Genomic DNA, 25,281 nt, shown 5'->3' on the forward strand with positions numbered 1-25,281 from the left:
TCTGATAGTTATTATTCAGTTTTTCTACCAGGTTGTGAACATCAGTGGACAATGCAATATACATCACCTTCTACTAGCGGTGCCCCTCTGGAAGCTGACCATGGTGTTGGAAATAGTCTTATTTCAAATGGAAATAATTTGGTTACTGTAGATTGAGTCATTCTAATCTCACACAGGACTTGAGTAAGTAATTTGACCCAGGTCATTAAAGTTTTAGCACACTTTTGAATTACTTCTAATGTGAATGAAGATCCTCTATCACTGTTAATCTGGTGAGGTATTCCGAATCTGGGTATTATTTCATTGCTCAACTTTTGACAGACTACTTCTGCAGTTTCTTTTGAGGTTGGATAAGCTTCTACTCATTTACTAAATTGATCCACTATTACCAGTAAGTACTTGATGCTTCCTTGTGCTGGCATATGTGTGAAATCAATTTGTAATGTATGAAATGGAAAATCTGGTTGTGGTAAATGCTGATGTTTCGCTTTTGAGCTACCTACATTAGTTCGCGCACATGTTAGACAGGTTGCTAATATGCTTTTTACTGCATGTGATGTTTTCTCAATTACAAATCTTAATTTTATTGCCCCTATTACCCCTCTTTGTCCGACATGACTCACACAGTGAAAATGTCGGGCAAGGACTGGCATCAGGGAATATGGGAGGGCAATCAAACCCTTAAGATTTTTGTATAGGCCATCTCTGTCTTCTAAGGTACAGTCATTATTCTATGCAGAGGCTTGCTCTTGTATGAATTTTAAATCAACATTTGTTTCTAAATAGTCTGGGAGTGTAACAAGTGGCAGCTGTAGGGGCACAGATAATACTTCCTGCGGAGGTGGGAGCTGTGATGCAGCTGCAGCCTTGGCTGTCACGTCTGCTAAGGCATTACCTGTTGCTTCGTCTGTGTCAGCTGTACTGTGTCCTTTCGTTTTTACAACTGCAACGGCCGATGGCAGCTGTATAGCCTGAAAAAGTCTTTGAACAAAATCAGAATTTAGCAATTTATTTTCCATCAGCAGATCTAAATCCTCTCTGTCTCCACAATGTGCCAAAGTCATGCACAACGCCAAATGCATAGCGGCTGTCTGCGTAAATTGTCACATGCTTATCCAAATGTAGCTCACAGGCGCGTATTAAAGCCATGAGCTCTGCTTTTTGTGCTGAGTGAAATGGTAATGAGTGAGCCTCTAGTATGATGTCAGGCAATGTCACCACTGAATAGCCACAAAGAAATGAGTTGTCATTCGGCCTTGAACAGGACCCGTCCACATAAACCGTGGCTGAGTCTGAGATAGGTGTTTGCTCTAAATCTGGACGTGGTGCTGTGGATTCCTGTATACGTGTCATGCAGTCATGAACGTCAAGCCTGTCTGAGCCATCCTGTCGGTCAGAAGAACACAGCATAGGATCAATAAATGTGCTGGCGAATCAGGTGTGCTGCTCGCTTTTATAGTGAGATTTGCATATGTTGTTTAGTTATGTTTGCTACAATGGTCGTGACCTTGTGATAGGTGTGTAGAATAGTGTCATGTGAGAGTGTGAGCTTCTCGCAGTCCCTTATCATGATAGAGCAAGCTGCTACTGCCCTCAGGCAGGCCGGCATTCCTGAACAATTCAGGCAGCACCTTTGAGTGGCGGAGGTCAGCACTCCCTGTAATGCATTGAAAGAGGCAGTCATTTCTGTGGACCACAGTATTCGAGGAGGCTTGTCTTTTTTACAACAGTCACGCAGAATGTGGTCATGAAAAGAACAGTCTGGTATCCACTGTCTGCAATAGTTCACCATGCCCAGGAAGGACAACATTTCCTTCTGTGTAGTGGGACAAGGGACGGAGGTCACAGCTTTGACCCTGTCTGCAGTCATGGAACGTTTTCCGTGAGACAGTGTGAATCCCAAATATTGAACAGAAGTCTGACAGTACTGCATTTTCTTTGCAGATGCTTTGTGGCCAGTCTTTTGGAGGTGCTGGAGAAGCATGTGTGTAGCAGTTTGACACAGTTTTTTCACTTTCAGCACAGAGGAGGAGGTCATCCACATGTGGATCAGGGTGCAGCCCTGGAGGAGTGGAGCACCATTGAGAAAGCAGCAGAGCTGTCTATCATGCCTTGGGGCAAACGAGTCCAAGTGTACTGCTTATTTCTATGTGTGAATGCAAATAACGGCTGTGTGTCACAGGTACTGAGAAAAAGGAGCGGAGCATAAATCCACCACGGTAAAATGTGTATGCAATGCATGTCAATATGCTGTGAACATCTGAAACGAGAGGTGGCAGAGGAATGTTGACTGCATTAATTTGCCTCAAGTCTTGTATGAAACGCCATACGCCAGGTTTGTTAGGCTTTGGCACAGGATTGACAGGAGTGTGGGCTTTATTACTCCTGTAGTCAATAAATCTACTATGATGACATCTAGGGCTGCGGCTTTTTCCGTGGAAATGGGATGCTGCTTGACATATACTGCTTGTTGTGTTTTAATAGGTGTACGTGATAAAGTGTACAGTCAATAAATCCTATATCATTCTCACTTTTTGACCATAATGTCATATTCTGGTATTCAGCTGGCAATGTAACTGCAGAAATAGTACAGTCGATAGGGTAGGTTAGATCTATGTGACGACATGGTGTAGTTATATCATAACCTATGTCTGAGTTATGTGACAAAATCACTGTTTGACCTTCACTTGTGTGAGCAGTTATCATGTTGTTGAACAGTGTGAGAGAAACAAAAGTGTGGCTCCCAGTCATGGGATTACCTGTTAGTGGCGTCTGTACACGGTTTTTTTTGGCACAGTGTGTGACATGGAGTACCGGACAAAAAGGATGTTGAGTTCATTCTCTGCTGAGGGTCCAGCTGACACAGAGGATGTTCCTTCTCCATCATGTCGGTACATAGGGCAGAGAAAACATAAGCTGTTATCAGTGTCAGCAAACATTTCACCCTTTATGTTAAATGAAATACACAAATTCATTTTTGCTTTGGGTGTCTGCGGCTGCTGGAAAACTGAGCTGAATTTGCACCTCTAGCTTGTCCAACAGTGCATAAAGCGTTTCATGAATACTAGGATAGATTCATCAGGCTTCTGTTTACACATAGTTACTGCATTTAAGTCAATTTTGTCTCTGGACATTGTTAGCAGGAATTTCTTTAGATTCTTAAAGAAATCGGCGACTTTGTCATTATTTACCCTCCTTTTGTCCATAGCGGTAACATTTGATGCATCACGTCGCGGCATTCTATCATATATTTTCTACAGGACTTTTTAAGCAGACTACTTTTCTTATCACAAATGATATTCAACATTTCTACTGACCTGTTTTCTGGCGATAATCGTTCGGGATAAGGCTCCGAAAAGAAATTAGAATGCATTGAACTTCTTAAGTTGTAAACAAAGTCAGTCACATAAGCACTCCCGCATGTTCTGGATACGTGATCATGGACGTCTTCACCGATTCGCGGACGTAGGTTACACGTAACCGGAAATGGGAGTTGTACTGAGCCGTTATTTGAGACTTTATTTTGTATTTTATTAATTTTTGGTTTTACAGGTACTTTAGATTTTTTTATCGGACCTGTCTGTGGTCTTTGAATAATTCTGACCCATGTTCAGTGATTTCCAGAGGGGTTTACACGCTAGGAGGATTTAGGTTAGTATTTTCGCTGCGGCACAGCTGAGGTCACTTTAAATTTATTGCTAGCAATTTTTTGTTTGTGTGAGCAACTCTCACTTAGCGAGCAACTTCTCGCTTAACGAGCAACTTCTCGTAAAACAACAGGCAACTTCCTGTGTCTTTCTGCTTTTAATTTACTGCTTTTAACCCTTGTATGGTAATCGGGTCTGTGAGACCCGTTCAACTTCTCCCTGTGTCACTCTTTGGTGAGCAACTTCTCACTTAACGAGAAGTATTTAAGACAACAGGCAACTTCCTGTGTCACTCTTTGGTGAGCAACTTCTCACTTAACGAGAAGTATTTAAGACAACAGGCAACTTCCTGTGTCACTCTTTCTGAGTGAGCAACTTAAACAAAATTAAAATATTCAAGACAACAGGCAACTTCCTGTGTCCACCAACACCACACAAGGGTTAATTTACTTTATTCGGGGACTGAGGAAGTCAGTCAGTGTATCTCTCTGGATCACTAAGTGAAACTTCGTCAGCATATCCCGTTTTTTTATGGATCGATCACTGAGAGAGGTATAATAGGTCTCTATATAAATATGAAAGACGCATATTTACCTTCTGTCAGTCATCCCACTTCTGACACCAAAATTTGAAGGAAATTGCCTTCCCGGGTTTCCTCCGTGGCGTGAGCGATAAGCAGAGTTTTGTCCTTTCCTTCTAAGATTCCTAATTATTTAAAGTAACACTCAGGTATGCCGTTCAGCTGGGTTAGTTACAGCGCCGGGAGCAGCTTGGGAGAACAAGGAAACACAGACTGCTTCAGGTTGCCTTCCCAAATCAACTCAAAGGTTTATTTGATACACAGCAGTTTATATAGATGAAAAAAAAGGTTCGTGTGTCAGCTTTCCCAGTTCAAACCGGTACAGACTAAATAAGGAAACGTCTTCCTGCCTTGTGAGCAAAGAAGAATCCTGTGTGTAGTTTATCAGTTCAGCTATAATTTATGATCATCCCAGCAAAATACACTCCTAGACATAAAATACAGAGTTCTTTCATTAGTGAATTCTGAAACGAACCACCTAGCCTTTAACGAGCCTTTTCCAGGAGATAAAGAAAAAGGGAGGATGGGAGTAAGGAAGTGGTCTCATCTCTGTGGTGTTTTCGACCTTGGGGTACCAGCTTGTGAGTCCTACACATTAATTCTTGGGTCACAGAGAAAGAGAAAAACAACTAGTAGATGGGCCTTATTGAGCAACTCTTTTCTGTATAAAACAATCTTCTGTAAATGCTAACCGTGGTACTAAAATACCTAACAATTAGTGTCTACATTTTTTACAAAAAATAAAATAAAACTGCGGAATAACACGTATATGTCAAACAGCTAACATAACATCAAAACATTTAATAAAAATGACTTGACACAAAATCTGTTCAGACGAACAACAAGTAGATCACACGTCCTTTGCTGCCTGTTGAGATGAGCCATCTCAGTAAATTCAATCAAGAGTTGAAGAGTTTTCTTAAGTAGAAATGTTGTTTCTCATGTAGCATCAATGGTGAACTTTCTTGATCTCATCTGTTTGTTTAGCAGCTGGCTCGTATCTTCTGGATCATTTTTGTAGCTTGCAGTCACTTTAACTGAAGATCTAATTTGTAGACTTTTAGAAGTTATCCTGCTTTGTCTACATTGTGGCTGAATGTCAGGTAGTTCTGTAATCTACCAACTTACATGCTGTTTGCTTGCTCTGCAAAACAGATTAAAATGTAATTACTTTAGAGGTGGATGCAACTATTCAATAACTGATAGGGAAGACAAAGAAAGTGTGTTTATAGGACACAATTCATACGCAAATGGAATTTCTTGAGTTTTACCTTAAAGGAAATGACCAATGTAATTGTGAATAAGCAATCAAAGAAAGTGGGGAGTGCTGAGAAGCTACAGCTGGACAGAAGGAGAGTGAAATTGCTTCCTCACAAAGTTTTGTTGATTATTGTTTATAGATTTCTTTCCAGTGATATGAGGTCTAGCAGGTGTGTAGGGGAGACCGGGGATAGTTGTAACATTTTTGACATTTCTGTCTGTAAATTGAAGCTCTTTTAAGGTAGTGGATTCAAAATGTAATGCAAAGTATTTACATGTCTCTGCTATTAAATAGTGCAGCTATTTTCTCTGCAGCACAATTACCCATTGCATGGTATGGTCTCAAACACGAAGAGTGAAATGTTACAATTAACCCCATAGTCTGGGTTAGTTGTAACATATCCTGGGGTAAAATGTAACACAATGAAATAAGGGTACTAACAAAATATTAACATGTAATCTTTGTTTATTCAACACATGAATGCACTTACATCCATTTATGTAGCTCTGTGTGTGTGTGTGACAGAATGCAGAAATCTAGCTTTTGAACATATTCCAACCCCCCAAAAAAGACAAATTGTGGAATTTTCTGCAACTGAATATTTCATTAATTTTGGTTGGTCTTCCTTGAGTTTGGCCTCATTGGCTCAGTGGGCATTATAACCTACAACTCTTGCACCAATTTTGAACATAACATTGAAGCTGAAAAAATGTAGTTGTTCACCAGCATCGCAATTCCATTACTTTTTATCATGGCTTACCTTGGTGTGGTTTGCAAAGTGCTTCAGAAAGATGAGGAAATCTGTTTCTTGCACCCATCCTGATTTATTTCCACTACCAGTACTTCCTACTGGTCCATCTCTGACACAGTGGTCTGCATAATGTATGTGTGGGAACACAAACAGTGAAGTAGTTGTGTTGCTAATGGCATTAACCGCATATACAAAAGCGACCAGTGAACCTCTCTCTGCTGATGTCGTTGCCCCAACTTGTTTAAAATAAGTTAAAGTAATAGTGTGGTAAGTTGTAACATCTGCATTATTGTTACAACTAACCCAGACTGTTGCTGTTACAACTGACTGACTCCTATAGCCATGAACTAGCTAACATTACAGCCAACGGCTAAAACATTAGCACTAAAGACCTACACAGAATATATCCCCATAGACATACAAATAACATAATTCAAGTTTGATGAGTTTAACTGCAAAGCAGATAATGCTATTAAACATTGAAATAAAGTAGAAAAACTTACTTTTTGGCATACAAATTACTTTTTTTCATGTTAAATTGTCTGTGTTTGACGAAATGTGCTGATTTTTCACATGTGATAGCAGAACTGAATTGGGCATGCACAGGATGAGTCACATCATTTGAAACTTAGCCCTGATTGGAGAAATTGGAAGTGTTACTCCCTACTCAAACTTATTTCAGAGGTATTTTGATCATTCTTTTGTTAGGAAGCAGAAGTTCTTCCAAGGTTTTCTGTAACTAATGGAGTCAGTGTAATGACATGACTACACATGCACACAGTGCACTGACAGTATGTGTAGGAAATCACAGTATTGTAGGGTGGCACAGTAAATATGCAAACTCGCATATAGAATAGAATAGAATAGAATAGCCTTTATTGTCATTGTACAGAGTACAACGAAATTGGAGTGCCACTCCCTTGGTGCAAGTTTCAATAATAAATATAAATGTAAAATATAAAAAGTACAAAAAAAACAATCGTAAGTACTCAAACAATAGTATGTACAATATATACAGGATAGCAGCATTAATATAATGACAGTATGAATAGCAGCATAATATAATGACAGTGACGGTATGGAATAGGTTCAATTGTTTTTGTGCTTATTTACTACGGTGATAGCTCTGGGAAAGAAGCTATCCCTGAATCTGTTTGTCCTGGTTTTATGTGACCTGTACCGTCGGCCTGACGGTAATAGTTCAAACAGTTGGTTGCTGGGGTGAGAGTGGTCCTTGATGATATTGCCAGCTCTGCTGAGGTACCGAGAGTTTGCAGTGACCTCCAGGCTGGGCAGAGAGCAGCCAGTGATCTTCTGGGCTGTGTTTTAGAACAACATGACAGTTTTAGAACAACAAAGCAATATTCTAAATGTTCATATACAACTATGGAGCACTGCACTACCATAGGCAGAGAAATACATTCAAATCCATATTTGTTTTATTCTGGAACAATCACTGCTAAGTAATAATGATTACTTAAAAAAAATATATATATCTTTTTTATAAACAGGAGTGTGTTCTTGTTCGGACCTTTCACTAGACTGGCATTGGTTAGCTTGTCTAGTCAATTGTAGTATGTGTAAACTATGATGTTTTCATTTGCAGTAGCAGACTTAAGTTCACCTAGCACTCACATATCAACACTTATAGTTGTCTCTGTCCCCGTTGCTTTATTGGGAAGGTTTCTAGGTTTTGGATAGGCAATGGACTCATTCAATCAGGGGTAGGGGAACTCCAGGCATCAAGGGCCGGTGTCCTGCAGGTTTTAGATGTGTCCTTGATCCAACACAGCTGATTTAAATGGATAAATTACCTCCTCAACATGTTTTTGATTTCTCTGGATGCCTGGTAAAAAACTGATCATTTGTTTCAGGTGTGTTGACCCAAGGTGACATCTAAAACCTGCATGACATCAGCCCTTTGGGCCTGGAGTCTCCCACCCCTGATTTACATGAACAAACTGGAGTCTATTAGATGCTCAAATGAAGCTTTCTGAAGCATTGAAGCTTGTGTTAAAAACGCTTCATACTAGCTTTTCAACACATTCCTCTCTGGTGACATCTGGTGGCCAAAATTATGAAGAACAGCTTGAATCTACAAATTAAAGTGTAGTGCTTCATTATGACTGCCCATTCTACAGAGTTCACTGTTCTGTCTGATATTGGGCCTACACGTTTGTTGCTTTGAATATGTATGTTTTTTGGGTGAAATAATTATGTCTATTTGCTTAATAGATAAATTTGATCAATAAGCTTCCCTTATTTAAACATGTGCCATGGTGTGGTCTTTCTTTGCTTGTGACTTTTTGATGTTGGTAAATACAATAAATGAAAAACACATTAATATACATATAATAATGTACAACACATTATGGTACTTATACAATTAATCACTGGACAGCTGGACAGGTATGTTTGTAAATAATATTATTAAAAATAAAATAAACACAATCAAAACAAAGACAAACAACAAGAATAAAAAGCTGGCAAACCCACCCGATTGAGGAAAATCAACTCAAAATACTCCCACACAACAGAACCTCCCCTCTTCCTTGCTGGCTCAGTATCGCTCAATAGAATGATCAGTAGTTTGTTGTCACTCACTATCAAAGCACTCCACAAATCCTGCGAATGATCCACTTCCTTATAAACCATCGAATCAGCTACGTTCTAAATGTCACTGATCACATGACTCTGGCCAAACAAATCAAACCTTGACACAGTGCTTCTGAAGCAGTGTGGTTTTTGACACACGTGCTGGAGCGTCAGCTTTAAGTGGGCCATCATTAGATATAATTATTAGCTTTGAATTAGGTATTGTAAGCATATCTTAGAGCCACGATTAAACATAAATTTTATCATTACTCTAAAGGAGGGAGAGAGAGAGAGAGAGGCCATTATTCAGGCCATCTTAAACTTGACAATGTGACTTTGTAGTCTAAGTAAGAAAGGGTAAAGCTCTAACCTTTTTCCATGCCACACCTAGTGGGATGTTATTACACTTAAGTTATGACTAATATAGGTGTGTGCTTGGCCTCACCTATATTTACATGAAATAACAAATAGCCTGTCTGGTGTGTACTTCCTCGAACTTACACAGTTTGCAAAGCACTATCATGCGAATTTGTGATAGAAATTAAACTTGATTGTAAACAAAAAAAGGCAAACCACACTTCATTTAAACATTTTATTCACCTTAAAGCTGTGGAAGGTTGCATTATGCTGCAACATGAGTGCTCAAGTAAAACCCCAGTTATAGTTAATAAACACCAACAGATTCTGGCCCTAAAGTAGCAAATGAGTTGCTTTAAAAAAAGGATGGGGTGTCAGAGTAACGTGAAAAAAGACAAGAGTTCAAGTCCGGCACTGGCAAAGTTACATCCTTCCAGTAACTGAAACACAATTGCTTTTTGCCAGGGAAAGATAGCCGTTGTCCTCCACTGATGGCACTATTGCTGTTTGTGAGCCCCTCCAAATATCTTTCCTCCAGATGAACCCTCTTACTGCTGGCAATGGTGTTGAATTAATCAGAGCCTTCACTTGCTTTACCCCACATTTCCCTTATTCCCAACTGTATGAAAAATTTTGACACAGTGGCCCAAGGCAAAGTAAGCGAAGAAAAAAGAAATAGGCGCCTAAATGACGGAAACCGCTGAATAAACCTTTAATAGTCCCAAAAACCTCCAAATAAAAACAAATTTATGTACTGCCTCCTAAATATGTGAACATTATATGTAATGTAACATTATCAAGAGGTAATTAAATAATCAAATGTTCACATAAATATCTGCTTATTAAGAAAATCTTACGAAAATTCAGTAAAAGCTTTTCTTTTTTCTTGGACAGCCTTATATGTTCTCTGTACAGCTTCTAAAGGTGACTCTGCATCCTTAGCGGCTTCATTTCCAGTGATGCCTCCCATTACACCTCCTGCTACTGCTGCTGCCAAACCTACTGTCCCACCAGCTACTAGTGCTGTTTTTCCTACTGTTGCAGCAGCAGACACACATGCTAACATTTCTGTGACACTCATCTTCACAGATTTCACAGCAAATTCACACAATGTTACTACACCAAATAAAGCACCGAGCAAAGCTCCTGTTGCAATCCCTGTCGTTTGGATCAGAAACCTCTTAAACACACTAGTTTTAGCCTGGTTTCTGATCTCTTCTGGGGTTTTATCTGGCATTGAGTGTCTAATGTGCTCTACCCGTTTCTGTATTGCCGTCTCCACATGTTGCAGCATTTTATTTGTGTAGTAACCTCCGTTTTTTTCCACCACCATTTTTTCTATTGTTTTCAGCAACTCCTCCAGCTGGAACTGGTTGCTCCTGTAGTTGTTTGGCTGGTTGTTGTTCCAGTGTTCGTTATCAAAGACGTGACACCGACCATCACACTTTGACACCAGATCACTCAGATTTTTGTTCTGACTGACAAAATCTTCAATTTTCATATTTTTCTTGAGCTGATCACCGTGAGTGAAAACAACTACAGCATATTTTAGAGCTTCATCTGAGAAAGACTGATGTATCTTAGTGACGACAGCCTGCTCGTGCTCTGTGAATTTGCCCACTTGAAGCACAATGAGAAAAGCATGAGGCCCAGGAGCACACTCTGTCATACAGCTCATTATCTCAGGCTTCAGATCTTCCTCAGACCTTCCTGTGTCAAAGAAACCAGGGGTGTCAATCAGAGTGATGCTTCTTCCACTGACTGTTTTGGTTTCTGTTTGGCATTTCATTGTTCCAGAGTTTGGAGAGTCATAAGTGGCAAAGAGCTCCTCTCCAAGAATGTTGTTACCCAGGTGACTTTTCCCAGATCCAGTTTTTCCCAGCAGGACCAACCTCATCGTTGTTGAATCTAGAGGAGAACAATGACTCTGTTAAGTACATTTGTTTCTTACTTTTTTCTCCCTTCTTAAAAAGGTGTTTTGCTTATGGTTTGAAGTTTGAAACAGGATGCAATAGATACTGAACCGTTTTAGTCAGATACAGAATCAATATTAAATGATAAGATGAGAACACTGGTCCACTAAGGAAATTTGCTAGGTCAAGCCAGTGATTGGTAAGGTTAATGCAATCATTTACAAATTGGCTCTTTGATGATTTTTTTTCCAAATGCTCTATTAGATGTCACAATTTACTATTCATGTTTTAATGTAGTCCCTTTAAAAAAAAAAAAAAAAAAAAAAAATATATATATATATATATATATATATATATATATATATATTAGGGGTGCAACGATATTCGTATCGATATTGAACCGTTCGATACAGTGCTTTCGGTTCGGTACGCATATGTATCGAACAATACAACATTTGTAATTTATTTCATCAACTTTCCTTCTGACGATGCTGTCTGTGTTGAGCGCTCAGTGAATCTGCGTTCGACTACTCCGCCTAGGCTGCACTGTCGAGCGCAGATCCACTGAGCGCTCAACACAGACAGCATAGTCAGAAGGAAGAGCGCAGGGCAAGCTAGCAAGACAGAAGTTAAGCTCTCCTTGCAACATGGACCTCCCCCACCCTCATTCAGATCTGGCGTTTGGAATTATTTTGGTTTTCATGTGACGTATGACCCTGAAGGTAAGCGAGTCATGGACTAAAGTAAAACAGTATGTTGGATGTGCCATGCAATGCTCAATTACATGGGTGGGAACTAGTGTGTTAGCGCAGTTAGCTCGTTAACGTGTTGGCCGTCCAGCCCCATGCACGGGGCGATCGGTGGTAGCTCGTTAACGGAGATTTGCCGTGTTGTGGCGTTAAGGTCATTTCAACGAGATTAACCTGAAAGCACTAGTGGGAACACAACGAATATGACTGCACATTTATGCCGACATCATCCTAGTGCAAAGACAAAAACAACAAGCATGCTACTAACTTTAGCCGAGTCATTTAGACAGCTGTTAGCACATGATTCTCCTTAATTATGCTGCTGAGAATATAGCCCAGAAGAAGCGGATAGTATAGCTTTTATTTTGGAAAGAGACATTTCTCTGTAATAAACTCTCTTTTAGAAAACAGGAAATACTTTGTATCAATAGGTAACTTCACATCTGAGCAGACAAGTATCACATGTGGAGTTCCCCAAAGTTCCATCTTGGGACCCCTTCTGTTTAACATCTACATGCTCCCACTGTCACAGATTATAAACAACAACAAAATAAACTACCACAGCTATGCAGATGACACACAAATATATATCACAATGTCACCAGGAGACCGAGGCCCTGTACAGGCTCTTGGTAAATGCATTGAGGAAATCAATGACTGGTTGTGCCACAATTTTCTCCAGCTAAACAAAAACAAAACTGAGGTAATAGTCTTTGGCGCCAAAGAAAAACGATTACAGGTCACCAGAGAACTTCAATCTATACATCTAAAAACCACAAACCAGGCGAGAAATTTGGGTGTAGTGATGGATGCAGACCTAAACTTAGAAAAACACATTAAGACAATAACAAAGTCAGCTTACTATCACCTCAAGAATATATCAAGGATAAAAGATCTGATGTCTCAACAGGACCTGGAAAAACTAGTCCATGCATTCATCTTTAGTAGGCTTGATTACTGTAACAGCATCTTTACAGGTCTACCTAAAAAATCAGTCAGACAACTACAGCTCATTCAGAACTCTGCTGCTCGAGTCCTCACTAAGACCAAAAAAGTGGACCACATCAGTCCAGCTCTGAGGTCTTTACACTGGCTGCCTGTCCGTCAGAGGATAGACTTTAAAGTTCTGATGCTGGCCTATAAAGCTCTGAATGGTTTAGGACCAAAATACATCAATGACCTCCTGACCCAGTATGAACCATCCAGATCCCTCAGGTCATCTGGATCCGGTCTTTTATCAGTTCCCAGAGTCAGAACCAGACACGGAGAAGCTGCATTCAGCTTTTATGCTCCTTATATCTGGAACAAACTCCCAGAAAGCCTCAGATCAGCTGAAACACTCAGTTTATTTAAATCCAGGTTGAAGACTCACCTGTTCTCAGCTGCATTTGAATAAAGCACCAAATCCACACTTTAAGCTTAAATTTCAAAACTTACATTTAACTACTGATTTTATCTACTGTTCTGATTTTATCTGTTTTGATTTTATATACTGTTGTTTGTTTGTTTGTTTGTTTGTTAATTAGTTAGTTAGTTTATTTGCTTGTTTTAATCAATTTTAAATCATGCTTTTTATTTGTTCTTGTTTCTAATGTCTCTGTAAAGCACTTTGAATCACCTTGTTGTTGAATTGTGCTATACAAATAAACTTGCCTTGCCTTGCCTTTTCCAAAGATGAGTGATTCCTCAATCAGATACAGGGCTTGCAATATCGCTAGCCCGACGTCCTGGGGCTACCAAAATCTATCTCTTCCCTGCCCGTCGGGCTATTGTAGGAAGGAAAAATATATGTCAATGCTTTTACATTCTTTCAGAAATGTAGCTGGGTAATTATGTCATTGGCATCGGTGAGCCACTGTCAATATGTGACATATTGAAATCGCGTTTGAATTTGCGCTTGTTTTTTTGCTTTCACTTTGCAATCGTGCGAACGGTGTATAGAGAGCGACAGCACTGATCTGTGAGTGATGATAATTTGTGCACCAATTCCTCTGACATCGTCTTATTAATCGTTAGCTTACTATGCAAACATGACAAGTGAAATCTCCCGCAGCAAGCTTAAACATGTGAGAGGTTGATCGCGCAGAGAATCGCTGAGCTTATGTGAGTGCGTGTGTAAAAGCAGCAGGATATATATTTTAGTTCTGCTGAGCCAAATAAGACAGGTCAGGGTGAAGAAGTGACAGCCAAAGAAAAGCTTACCACAAAACGGAGAAGTTATAACAAATCAGACTATAAGGCAAAAAGAAAGTGCAGCTTTATGGTTTCATGGACAAAAGAATTTCTGTGGCTGCAATATGACGAGCTAAATAACCAGGGCTGCACATAAGTGGTCTGCAGGTGCGCATTCGCTGTCAAAATAAAAAACACGCACAAGGGTTAGGGTTAAATTTAAAAACTGTACTTTTGAGTTAAAATATATATTTATAATTTTAATAAATGACAAATTAAAAAGGCATGAACATTTTTTTTGTATTGAAAAAATATCGAACCATGACACCAAAGTATCGAACCGAACCGAACCGTGAATTTTGTTTATCGTTGCACCCCTAATATATATATGTATATATATATATATATATACATATATATATATATATATATAAGCACTGTCGGGATTATTATCTGTGGATATTTTCTACACCAACCTTGATCTTGGTCTTTATGGTGAACACCTTCAGTGAATTTGTTTTTTTGGACTGAGCCAAATGTCTGCAAAGACAACAAATTATTACATTAGTAAGAGTTCCTTTATATATTCATTAGATGCAGAGGAAACAAAACGTGATTGGTGAATTATTGATACACATTATGTTAGCAAGTAGGAGCATAAATTAAGTTTTGTAAAGCCCAGTTGCCGTTCGAAAAAAATAAATGCTACACCAAAATTTGGTGTCAGAAAAGAATGATATTGGCAAACAAGATGACTTTTAATACTGTCACATATATATCCCATTGTACCACATGAATTTCTGTTGTGGTGTTTTACAATTTCATTTTTTCTAAGCACAACAAAATCAATATCAGACTTTAGTGTTGGTGGTAATTTTTAAAGAAAAAAGTGCTTTGTCATTACCTGATCTGACTCGTCATCGGGGTGAATGACAATGTGGATCAGGAATGGTGTGATGCCCACTCGTTCCTCTTCAAATACATGAACTTCCTTCTTTAAAGCCCTCACCACCTCACTGACAGGAAACTGCAGTGCCATCCCAGCACCGAGGACGGGAAGAGCGACAGATCTGAATCCTTTCTTCTCACAAGAAGATAGGATTGTGTTGATGCCCATTCGAAGAACCTATAACACATAAGAATACTGGATTAAGACAAATGGCTTCATTAAAAAATGTCCTCACAAACAGACAGAATAATAAAATCCCTCCTTTACTATCTCACCTGGACTGCAACTCCGTCTGGGTCACCATCCCAGGGAACAAGATTGAGGAAGAAGACTGCATTAGACTGAAGTCCAGGTAAGCCCTCCAGCAGTACTGAGTCACCAGGCATTGTTTCATCTTCCTCTTCCTTTCTAAACCTTGTGGTCAGCTGTGGTCCAGCTACTTCAAACAAAGCATTTCCAACACGGGTAGAGAGAGGATCATGGCCAACCATAGGAGACACCACAGCATCCACCTAGGAGAAGAGCAGGAGATTTGGTGGGCTTAGAAAATGTGTTTTATTGCAAGGTGTTGTTTATTTTAATTACAGCAACATTTCTCACCTGTTGGCTCTCGATCGATCCCTGAATAACCTCCATGTGGACTCTGCCTCCAGGAGCTCTGGCAGTGGCTCCTCTTGCTGTATCTTCATCAGGTGTATCTATCCCTTGGAGAAGCCTGTCACATGCTTCCTGCATGGCCCTCACCGCCTCCTCTCTGTTATCAATCAGGATGATTTTCCTCAAACTTCGACCTCCCACACTGCCAAAGTCCTTCACAGCAGCAACAGTTGCCTCAGTGCACACAGTGAGAGGAACCCCAGACACACCTGAGCTGATACAAGGAATGGCTATGGACTGAAACTCCATTATTTCTGAAAACTTTAAAGCACAATGCACAGTTTTCTCCAGTAACATCTTATCTCTGTTACTTGCTTTTCCACCTACAGGCCCAACTGCATGAAGCAGTTTCTTGCACTTTAAGTTACCCCCTGTGGTCACTACTGTGTCTCCTATGGGAATTTTCCCAAAAAACTTCACTAATTCATCACTCTCTCTCTGTATTTCAGGACCACCAGCTCGACTCAGTGCAGCAGCAACACCTGCAGAGTGCTCCAAGTCCTGATTGGCTGCATTTACCAGAGCATCAGCGTGTTGCTTGGTGATGTCACCCTGACACACAAACACCTGGAGCCCATCACAAAGGCTGTAGCTAGCAATGGTTGTGCTTTCCTCTCTTAAACTCAGAGATGCCATATCGTCACGTAAACTTGAAGGTTGCTCAATGTCTAACAACCTGGCATGAACCAGAGACAGTTCTCCAACAACAACAGCCATCCCAGACTCATCTGTGTACACCTTCACCTCACCTGCAGTCTGACAAGAGCTGCTGGACTGAACCAAAGCTTCAACTTTGTCAGGGTTGACCTCATAATGGCAAAAGTAGCCACCAAAGAGAGCGTCTACCTCAGCTTTCCAATCACTAACTTCATCTACAGCACCAGGTTGAGAGAGCCTCCTGACTAAAACTCTCCCCTCCTCACAGTAAAGATCAGCAGAGCAGGCTAAACAGGCAAGCATGTTCTCAAGTTCTTGCTGAGCATGTGGACATTCTTTCAGGTAACGAAGGAGATAATTATCAACGTGTAGTTCATACTCTTCATCGCTTGGTGGAAGAGACGAGGCGGGAATGTTCTCAGGAGTCTGTGATTGGGAATAAATGCAAATGAGAGGAGGTATCAATCTGTAGCAAAGCTGATACATCATAATAATACTGAAGTAAGAGGTTACGTCAATGTTTTTATCATATGGACAATGTTAATTCCATATGAAGCCATAAAACTTTGATTAAACTTATTTGTGAAATTTACCTCTGCTGGAGTGGAAGTAGGGGTGATGAAATGAGAGGTGTCGTCACTTTCCAGACTTTCTCGGACTGTGATCACCAAACGATGATCTCCAAGCTCCAAAACATGCTCTGATCTCTGAAGGACTCGCTGTTGATCTGTAAACAGATATCTCGAGTTACAGACTGAATTTTTTATGTGACCCATTTTCCTTTTAAGTTTCTTTTTGCCTTCTTTTTATTCTTTCTCCTGATATCCAATAAATGCCTATAACAAACTAAAATTTAATTGTAAAAGTACATACCAAATGCAGGAAAGACAATATTTTCCTGACTCTACATAAATTATAGTCGCTTGCTGAGCTGATTGGAAAGTCCACTTCTGCTTTAAGGTCTTTAAGGTCTGTGCAGCTGACTTTACTTCCTCTTCTACTAAACATTCAAACAGCAAATGAAATTAAAACTGTATTTGTATTTGTTTACACTGCAGTAATCTGGTCATCCCATCTATGCAATGGCCTATTCACAGACAAAAGTTCAAAAGTGGTGGTGGTACATTGTACGCTGCTTCTGTAATGTAATGTATAGCTTGAACTTGACATTATGACAACAACTGACCACCAAATGTTTTGTAGCATTAGCAATTTTCACTTTCGAGACAAACTGTCAATTCACAATTCCTCTATATGTATATGTAATACATACATATATATATATATATATATACATACATACATATATATACACACATATATATATATATATATATATATATATATATATATATGTTTCCCCAACAGCTGACACCTATGTATGATAAACCTACCCTTTTTATTTTTGAAAGCCACACTGTAGACATTTTTGTCCACTCTCGTCACTGGTCCGCACTCTCCTCCACCTGATCTGCGTCGAATGCTGAAATATTTTTGTAATCTTGTTAGATGTTCTTCTTTAAGACAGTGACACTCTAAGAAAACCGAGTGCTGGTAAAGATCACCCATCATCCCGCTATAACTCAACTATACACAAGCAGCAATTTGTAAGAGCTCAGCAGGGGCGGATCTAGAGAGGTGGCATAGGGTGGCATGTGCCACCCTGAAGTGATCTCTTGCCACCCCTAGTGCCACCCTAGTTTTTAATATAACATTGTTTATCAAAATGAGATTGCATTAACACTTTGAGCCTAGCTACAGTTAGCACTGAAAATAAATTCCAAAACTGAATATATTGCATAGTGTTACCCTGAAGCGCCTTGAGGCGACTTTTGTTGTGATTTGGTTCTATATAAATAAAATTGAATTGAATTGAATACCCCCCTCCACCACTAACAAATGGTTCAGCCCATAGTGTGGACCAGCTTTATTTCCTGTTTTCAGTAGCAACCAATGCCTATGATTGTCCCAGAGCACATTTGAATCAACACAATGGACATTACACACACACACACACACACACAAATATGTATATACGTATATATGTATGAGAGAGAGAGAGAGAGAGATGTTGTGTTGAGCTCTTGAATAAAACTCCCGCTCAAGCGATAACGTGGAGCAACAACAATCTTTCTTTAATACAGCTTACTCTTGTGCTGTTTTACATGCCACACACTTCCCGTTGAGTGGGTAAGTACTGCCACCTAGTGGCGTATGATGTACATCAATATAGATTACACCACATCCCCCTTACTGAAGTTAGGCTGGTACATTCTTTTGCTCTTCAAACAAAACATAACTGCGTAATATTTTTTTTCAATACAGACATACCCCAGCATTTCAGGAAACATAAACTCTTACACTCTTAACACAAGTTAAACCTTCTTGTCCTTTTAAACATGCTATTCTCAAAAACAAAACTTAGCATTTCGAAATACAACTTTTCCCTTTCCAAACAATTAGCTTCACAGATCAAGTCTTTTTGGTTTAATCACTTCCCTACCAGACCGGGTTCTAACCACACCTGGTGTATGGGGTGCGCTTGGCTCAGAAACGGTCTCTATAGGGGTGGACAGGATCTGTTTTGCTTCGGTTTGAGTCTCTGTGGGATCGGCACAAGATGACTGCGGTTCCTTCTGAGGGCCCGGTGGCGCCTGTGTCCGGCAGCCTTGCCTCTGTCAGTGTGCCCCAGGGCAGCTGTGGCTACAATGTAGCTTGCTATCACCAGTGTGTGAATGTGTGTGTGAATGGGTGAATGACTGAATGTAGTGTAAAGCGCTTTGGGGTCCTATGGACTAGAAAAGCGCTATACAAATGCAGGCCATTTACCATTTACCATTGTCCCTTGGGGTCCACTGATGATGTACGATCGTGGAGTTGGGTGGACTGATGTCACTGTGCCTTGTGCTTTTGCATCCGTGATCCAGACTGGTTGCCCTGGCAACAATTTATCCAATACTCTTGTTCTATGTCTTTTGTTAAAACATTCAGTTTGTCTCAGCCTTTTCTCTCTCTCAGAACGACAAATCTGCTGAAAATCAGGCAAACATGGCTCTAAGGTTTCAGGAAGCATTGGTAAAGTAGTACGAAGCCTGCGCCCCATGAGAAGTTGAGCCGGGCTGTAGCCATTCGCCAGTGCTGTTGTTCTGTATGCCAGCAATGGCTTGTATGGATCGCTGGCTTTCTTGAGGAGATTTTTGATGGTCTGGACACCCCTCTCCGCCTCGCCGTTGCTCTGCGGGTACCTGGGACTAGAGCAGGGCGATATGGCCAAAAACGTTTATCACGATATATATTTGAAAATTTGCGATAACGATATAACTGACGATATAATTGATGCGAGACAAAATACAACTCCACAACATTACTAGCGCAAAAAGACAACCTTCCATTTATTTTCACTTAAACAAGAAGCTGGTTTTTATGTACATTAAAGCTTTATAAAAATTTAACAGTGCAAATGCAAATTCCTTGCTGAAAGTTTAACCAAAAGGCATTTCCAGTAGAAATGGGCTGACATATCCTGAGCATAACCATGTATAATATCCACTGAAGTTAAAAAGAGGTGCTTTGTACGGAGCCCCCCAGGGGACATGGGAGAAAAAAAAATTAGGGAGGGAAAAAAAAAAAAAATTAGGGAGGAAAAAAAAAAATTAAGACGGACTTTTGCGAGATCTCGCAATAAGTATTGCGAGCGCTCGCAAAAGTATTGCGAGATCTCGCAATAAGTATTGCGAGATCTCGCAATAAGTATTGCGAGCGCTCGCAAAAGTTTTAGCCGCATTCTTCGGAGGCCGCCAGCTCGAAGCCGACCGGGAGGTCGAGGCACGATGTGCCGGGAAAGCGGTGTTCCTCCCGGCTGTAGTAGGTCTCGACCGCCCGTTAGCTTCGAGCTAGTGGCCGCCAGCTCGAAGCCGACCGGGAGGTCGAGGCACGATGTGCCGGGAAAGCGGTGTTCCTCCCGGCTGTAGTAGGTCTCGACCTCCCGTTAGCTTCGAGCTAGTGGGTGTCAGATCTCCAAAAACGTCGGAGCTCTTTTGCAAATATGTGATGTCTTGTAAACCGAGCAGGTATCTGACGTTTACACAACTACATTCACGCCTCAAAATATCTTAAAAGTGTATTTTGTGACCCAGAAAGAGTAATATTACAACTAAGTAGCTGCCGCCATTGTTGGAGTTTTGCGAGATCTCGCAATACTTTTTGCGAGATCTCGATTTTTTTTTTTTTCCTCCGTAATTTTTTTTTCTCCCATGTCCCCTGGGGGGCTCCGTAGCTTTGCAACATTAAACTGCAGTGTGCAGTACGTATTTTTTGGACCATAAAGTGCACAGGATTATAAGGCACATTAAGCGAAACAAAGCAGTCAGATAAATTAAACTTTATTAAACTCATTCTTCTTGCTTCCTCCACTTCTGTACCATTGATCAATTAATGTTGAATTCTCTGGCAGCTGCTCTATTCCCATGTTGTTGCAGTATATTAATGACTAACCTCGTATTGTGGATGGATTATCTCAGTTGTTCTCCTGACTGAAGTTTGGTCCGTTTACAGCATCCTGCCATGCGATTGCATTTGTCTCTAACTATCAGGAACCTTAACATTAATTTTTATAAGTGGAAAAGTGTTAGTATTCGTCCTCCAGCTTCACTGTTTATGCTATGCTAACATAGCTGTGTCGCTAGCGATCACATCATTATATACCAGCTAGCCCAACTTCAGTAACCCTACAAACGTCACTGCTGTTTAGTTTCCTGTCTTCATTTATGTTGGAAGTGATAGCAGAGCTGTACGTTTGATTTTTTTCCAGAAATCTCTCAGTCAGAACGTGCTATATCATGCTTAGCGAAACTAGCGAGCTAACTTCCGCTAGCTTCCTGCTAACTTCTAACTCTGTTAAATGTAATAAATTTTGTTTTCATGGATGCCTGGAAGTTAAACTTCATAGTTACACCTGGTAAAGCAGCAACGCTGATCGTTTTATTAAAGATGAAAGAATTTAGACAGTTTTTAACTCTCAGTGATGCTGCAGTGTTGTTTGACCTGAAGATACGGAGTTTAGGACCCAGATTACTCCCAGATTTAAGAGCATATTAGTCCGACAAATACGACAATAACGACGGCCGCTTGCATGTTCTGCAAAAAAATGTGCTTTGTCGTGTATCTGACGGACAAACACCAAACCAGTTCCACATCACTGAAGTTGCACCATTTTTACAAACCAATTCTGGTTCATCTGTTTCACTCAACAATTGGCCATGTGCGTATGAAAACAAAGGCACTGCGCATGTGCGTTTTACTCATATTCTATCGCGATATTTCATTTTCCTATCGTTGCCTAACATTATACCGGTATTACCGTGAACGGTATAATATGGCCCAGCCCTACCTGGGACTACTGGTGACATGCTCAAAACAGTAGTCCTTTGCAAAGTCTTTCATTTCTTGACAGGCAAATTGTGGGCCATTATCTGTAATCAATGCTTCAGGTATTCCATGGCATGCAAATATTGACTTTAAATGCACAATCACATTGGCTGAACGAGTTGGGCTGAGTTGAGCAATCTCGACATATCTCGAGAAATAATTACTACCAACAGATAGTTTTTGTCTTTTAGTGTGAACAAATCAACTCCTAAATTCTACCATGGCCTCTCAGGTAAACGTATGGGCATAAGAGGTTCCCTCACATTAACTCTCTCCTGTATGCACAGCCTGCACTTAAGGACAAGTTCACTGATCTGATTACTTAAGCCTGGCCACCACACTGCTTGTCGGGCACGTTCTCGACACTTAACTACCCCTTGGTGACCCTCGTGTATTTTGTCCAAAACTGCATTTTGCATGTTTGCAGGTATGACCAACCTTGTGCCTTGCAGTAGTAGTCCATCGTGTACACTCAAAACTGCTCTTTCTGACCAGTAGTGTTTTACCACTCCCTGCAGCTGGTTCCTGTCAGGCCAGCCCTCTGCACAGAACTTCATGACTTGGGAACAGACGCTGTCAGACTGTAGCTGCTCACGGAGATCTGCAAGGTATTTGCTGCTAGTAGGAAGGCCCTCCAGCACTGCGTCAACGTAAATATCGGTGTCCTCCATAAGATTATTGTCTCTGGGCATCACGCTGTCTGCCAGCGGTAACCGTGACAGCGTGTTGGCTGTGGTGAGGCTTTTGCCTGGAATGTGCGTTATAGTGTAAGAATACCTCATTAGGCGCATGCGGAATCTCTATCCGCGGTGGAAGCAAATCCAAGGCTTGTCCTCCAAGTAGGCTCACAAGTGGCTTATGGTCGGTCTCAAGCTCAAAGTGTAGCCCTAGAATAAAGTCACTGAATCTTTCACAGGCCCAGGTGAGCGCCAGCGCTTCTTTTTCCAGCTGAGCATAGCGCTGCTCTGTGGCTGTCAATGATCGCGAGGCATTCGCAACTGGTGACCACACGTCATTGTCTTTCTGTAGCAAAACTGCCCCCAACCCGTATGAAGAGGCATCTGCTGAGATCTTTTGGGGTTTGTTTGGGTCGTAAAGCTGCAGTACTGGAGCGGATGACAGTTCTTTTAAACTGCTAAACGCGTTTTGTTGCTCGTGCCCCCAATACCACATTTTTAGTTGAAAGCAAGTCTCTCAGTGGTTTGTCTTTTTTGGAGAGGTTTGGGATGAATTTCCCCAGCTGATTCACCATTCCTAAGAAGCGCCTAAGCTCACTCACGGTGCTTGGCTCTGTCATATTCTGCACCGCACTAGTTTTGTCAGGGTCAGGACTCATGCCTTCAGATGACACAATGAATCCTAAGAATTTCACTGCTCTTTTGCCAAACTGACATTTTGACATGTTCAGGGTGACGCCCACCTTCTCTGCATGGTCGAGGACAGCGTGGAGTCTCATGTCGTGCTCCTCTCTCGTGGATCCCCAGACCAGGATGTCGTCCATGTGGCACATGTGTAACACTGATGTAGCGCTAATGAAGTAATACAGGCTAGGGATTGAGTGTGATTTTATGGTTATTATTAATCAGAAGATTTAGGGACGCCACTGGAGCTGATGGGCAGTAATTAATAAATACACACAACACAAAAAATGGTTTTGCAGGTACCATGTATTTAACCAAACCCCAAAAAAGAATAACAAGAAAAGAAAAACTTAATCACTCCTGCTGCAGCTATCCAATTAATCAAAAACCCAGTGAGGGTACACAAAGACAACTAAACAGATTTATCTGGCTTATACCAAGCAACACAGGTTCTCAAAAAAAACAGTTCCCCCATAAACACCACATGTTAATATCAAATCCACTGATCCACACTGAAGTCCATGAGTTTAATCTGAATGTCCATGAGAGATGTCCAAGCGCTATTGTCCATAAATGAAAGGAATGGTGTGTATGATTGCGGAAATCAGTGTATTTGGAAAATGGGGACAGAGCGTTGTCTTTGATAGCTTCCTACCCAACCGGTGGAAGCGTCAATTGCAGAATGTGTCCTGCTCCTAGCCGTTCATTGGCTCGCCATCCTTTTCCATACCCCAAAAAGGTTCACCTGGCCTGCATTAAATAAACAAGGCCAATAAGAAATCACAAGAATAATACAAAAATGTCAGCCAATTAAGCTAAATACATTAAGTTATTCTTGTTCCCGTGTACACAATTTATAAATAAATAAACAAACAAACAAACAAACAAACAAACAAACAAACAAACAAACAAACAAACAATATATTGGTTAAATATAATATTTCTAACCAATAAGGATTTAACTGAAAACATTTCAACTGCTACATACATACATACATACTATGTAGCTCCACAACATTTGTTATTCAACAACTATCAGTCAAATCAAAATCAAATTGTTTGGACCGGCAGCAGCCGATTAGGGTCAGCTGGTAGCAATACAAACAGTCAATTAAAAGTTCAAACTCACCAATTCCGTTCTGTTCAGTGCACAACAACATTATGGCTCTGGCTCACAGTAATCAGCATCTAAGATAAGATAACCTTTATTAGTCCCACACGTGGGAAATTTGTTAAGTTGCATAAGTTAGTTGGTGTTAAAAAAATGCATTAAAACGGGAAAAGCAAATGTTTGCCAATACACACCTGCAACAGCTCTGTCACCTGGCTTGCCTCCACGCATCTGACGGGAGGAAGCCGGGACAGGCTTACTATGACCTACATGCCATCCGATTGGCTGAGCAAAGTCATGTGGTTGGAGTCATGCATTTGTGATGCGTTCAATGGCAGGAAATAAGTGCAGGAAATTACTCTGGGTTACACATGACTCCCGCGAGGCCGGCTGTCACTTCCGTCATCATCATGTTTTGGAAATGCTCTGATGCACTGGAAATACCAAATGCCAAACGATTGAAATGGTATCTACCAAATGGCGTAATAAGTGTGGTGAGGAGAGCAGATTCTTTGGACAGCGGTATTTGCCAAAAACCCATGTTAGCATCAAGCTTGGAGAAATACTGCGCACCTGTGAGCATGCCTAGTGTTTGGTCTACAGAGGGGAGGATATATCTTTCACGACACACCGACTCATTTAATGGTGTCATGTCCACACAGATATGGACTTTCTCTTTGTCCTTTTTGGGGGCTACGACCATGCCGCAACACCAGTCTGTGGGCTCTTCCACACGACTGATTACTCCCAACTGTTCCATCCTTTCCAGCTCTGTTTTGACTTTGCCCAGTAGTGGCAGTGGAACACACCTTGGCACTTTCAGTGAATAAGGTTTAGCGTTGGGCTTCAGCTTAATCGTGTATGGTTTTTGAACAAGCCCGAGCCCATCACATAGTTTCGGGTACGCTTTCTTCACTGTCTCAAGGTCAACATTGTCCATTCAGGCAATTAGTTTCAGTCTCACAGAAGCTGTCCTGCTTAAGAGAGCTACACGCAGATTTCTGACTACATAGATTGTCTCTGTAGTGCTCCTGTCACTGTAGGAAATGTCCTCCTTTGTAGACCCAAGTACCATCAGTGCTGCACCTCCTGGT

General features: G+C 40.8%; 1 protein-coding gene across 2 annotated transcripts; it reads right to left on the reverse strand.

Annotated features, from left to right (window-relative positions):
* Positions 1-9,479: 9,479 nt before the first annotated feature.
* Positions 9,480-17,860, reverse strand: LOC146577844 (protein mono-ADP-ribosyltransferase PARP14-like). Of its 2 annotated transcripts, XM_085255674.1 has the most exons (8): positions 17,683-17,860; positions 16,882-17,015; positions 16,668-16,714; positions 15,575-15,728; positions 15,250-15,486; positions 14,930-15,151; positions 14,502-14,565; positions 9,480-11,099 (listed from the first exon to the last, which is right to left on the reverse strand). In XM_085255674.1, the coding sequence occupies exons 1-8, from the start codon at positions 17,858-17,860 to the stop codon at positions 10,045-10,047; spliced, it is 2,091 nt and encodes a 696-aa protein (XP_085111800.1). In that variant the 3' UTR covers positions 9,480-10,044. The 2 variants fall into 2 exon arrangements, with proteins under 2 accessions (XP_085111800.1, XP_085111809.1); XM_085255683.1 differs by lacking the exon at positions 17,683-17,860 and having other exon boundaries at positions 15,575-16,714; positions 16,882-16,928.
* Between the last annotated feature and the right edge of the window lie 7,421 nt (positions 17,861-25,281).

This window comes from Mchenga conophoros, linkage group LG3, assembly GCF_057382185.1.
Source record: "Mchenga conophoros isolate Kocher_MC1m ecotype Shallow Benthic linkage group LG3, M_conophoros_male_GT1.1, whole genome shotgun sequence".
Classification (NCBI taxonomy): Eukaryota; Metazoa; Chordata; class Actinopteri; order Cichliformes; family Cichlidae; genus Mchenga; species Mchenga conophoros.

Excerpts from the sequence above, each read along its gene's own strand:
- LOC146577844 (XM_085255683.1), bottom strand. The coding sequence starts at position 16,591 with ATGCTTGCCTGTTTAGCCTGCTCTGCTGATCTTTACTGTGAGGAGGGG. Across the intron at positions 15,487-15,574 it reads GATCGATCGAGAGCCAACAG|GTGGATGCTGTGGTGTCTCC; the intron begins GTGAGAAATGTT and ends CTCTTCTCCTAG. Across the intron at positions 11,100-14,501 it reads CCATAAAGACCAAGATCAAG|ATTCAACAACGATGAGGTTG; the intron begins GTTGGTGTAGAA and ends GTTCTCCTCTAG.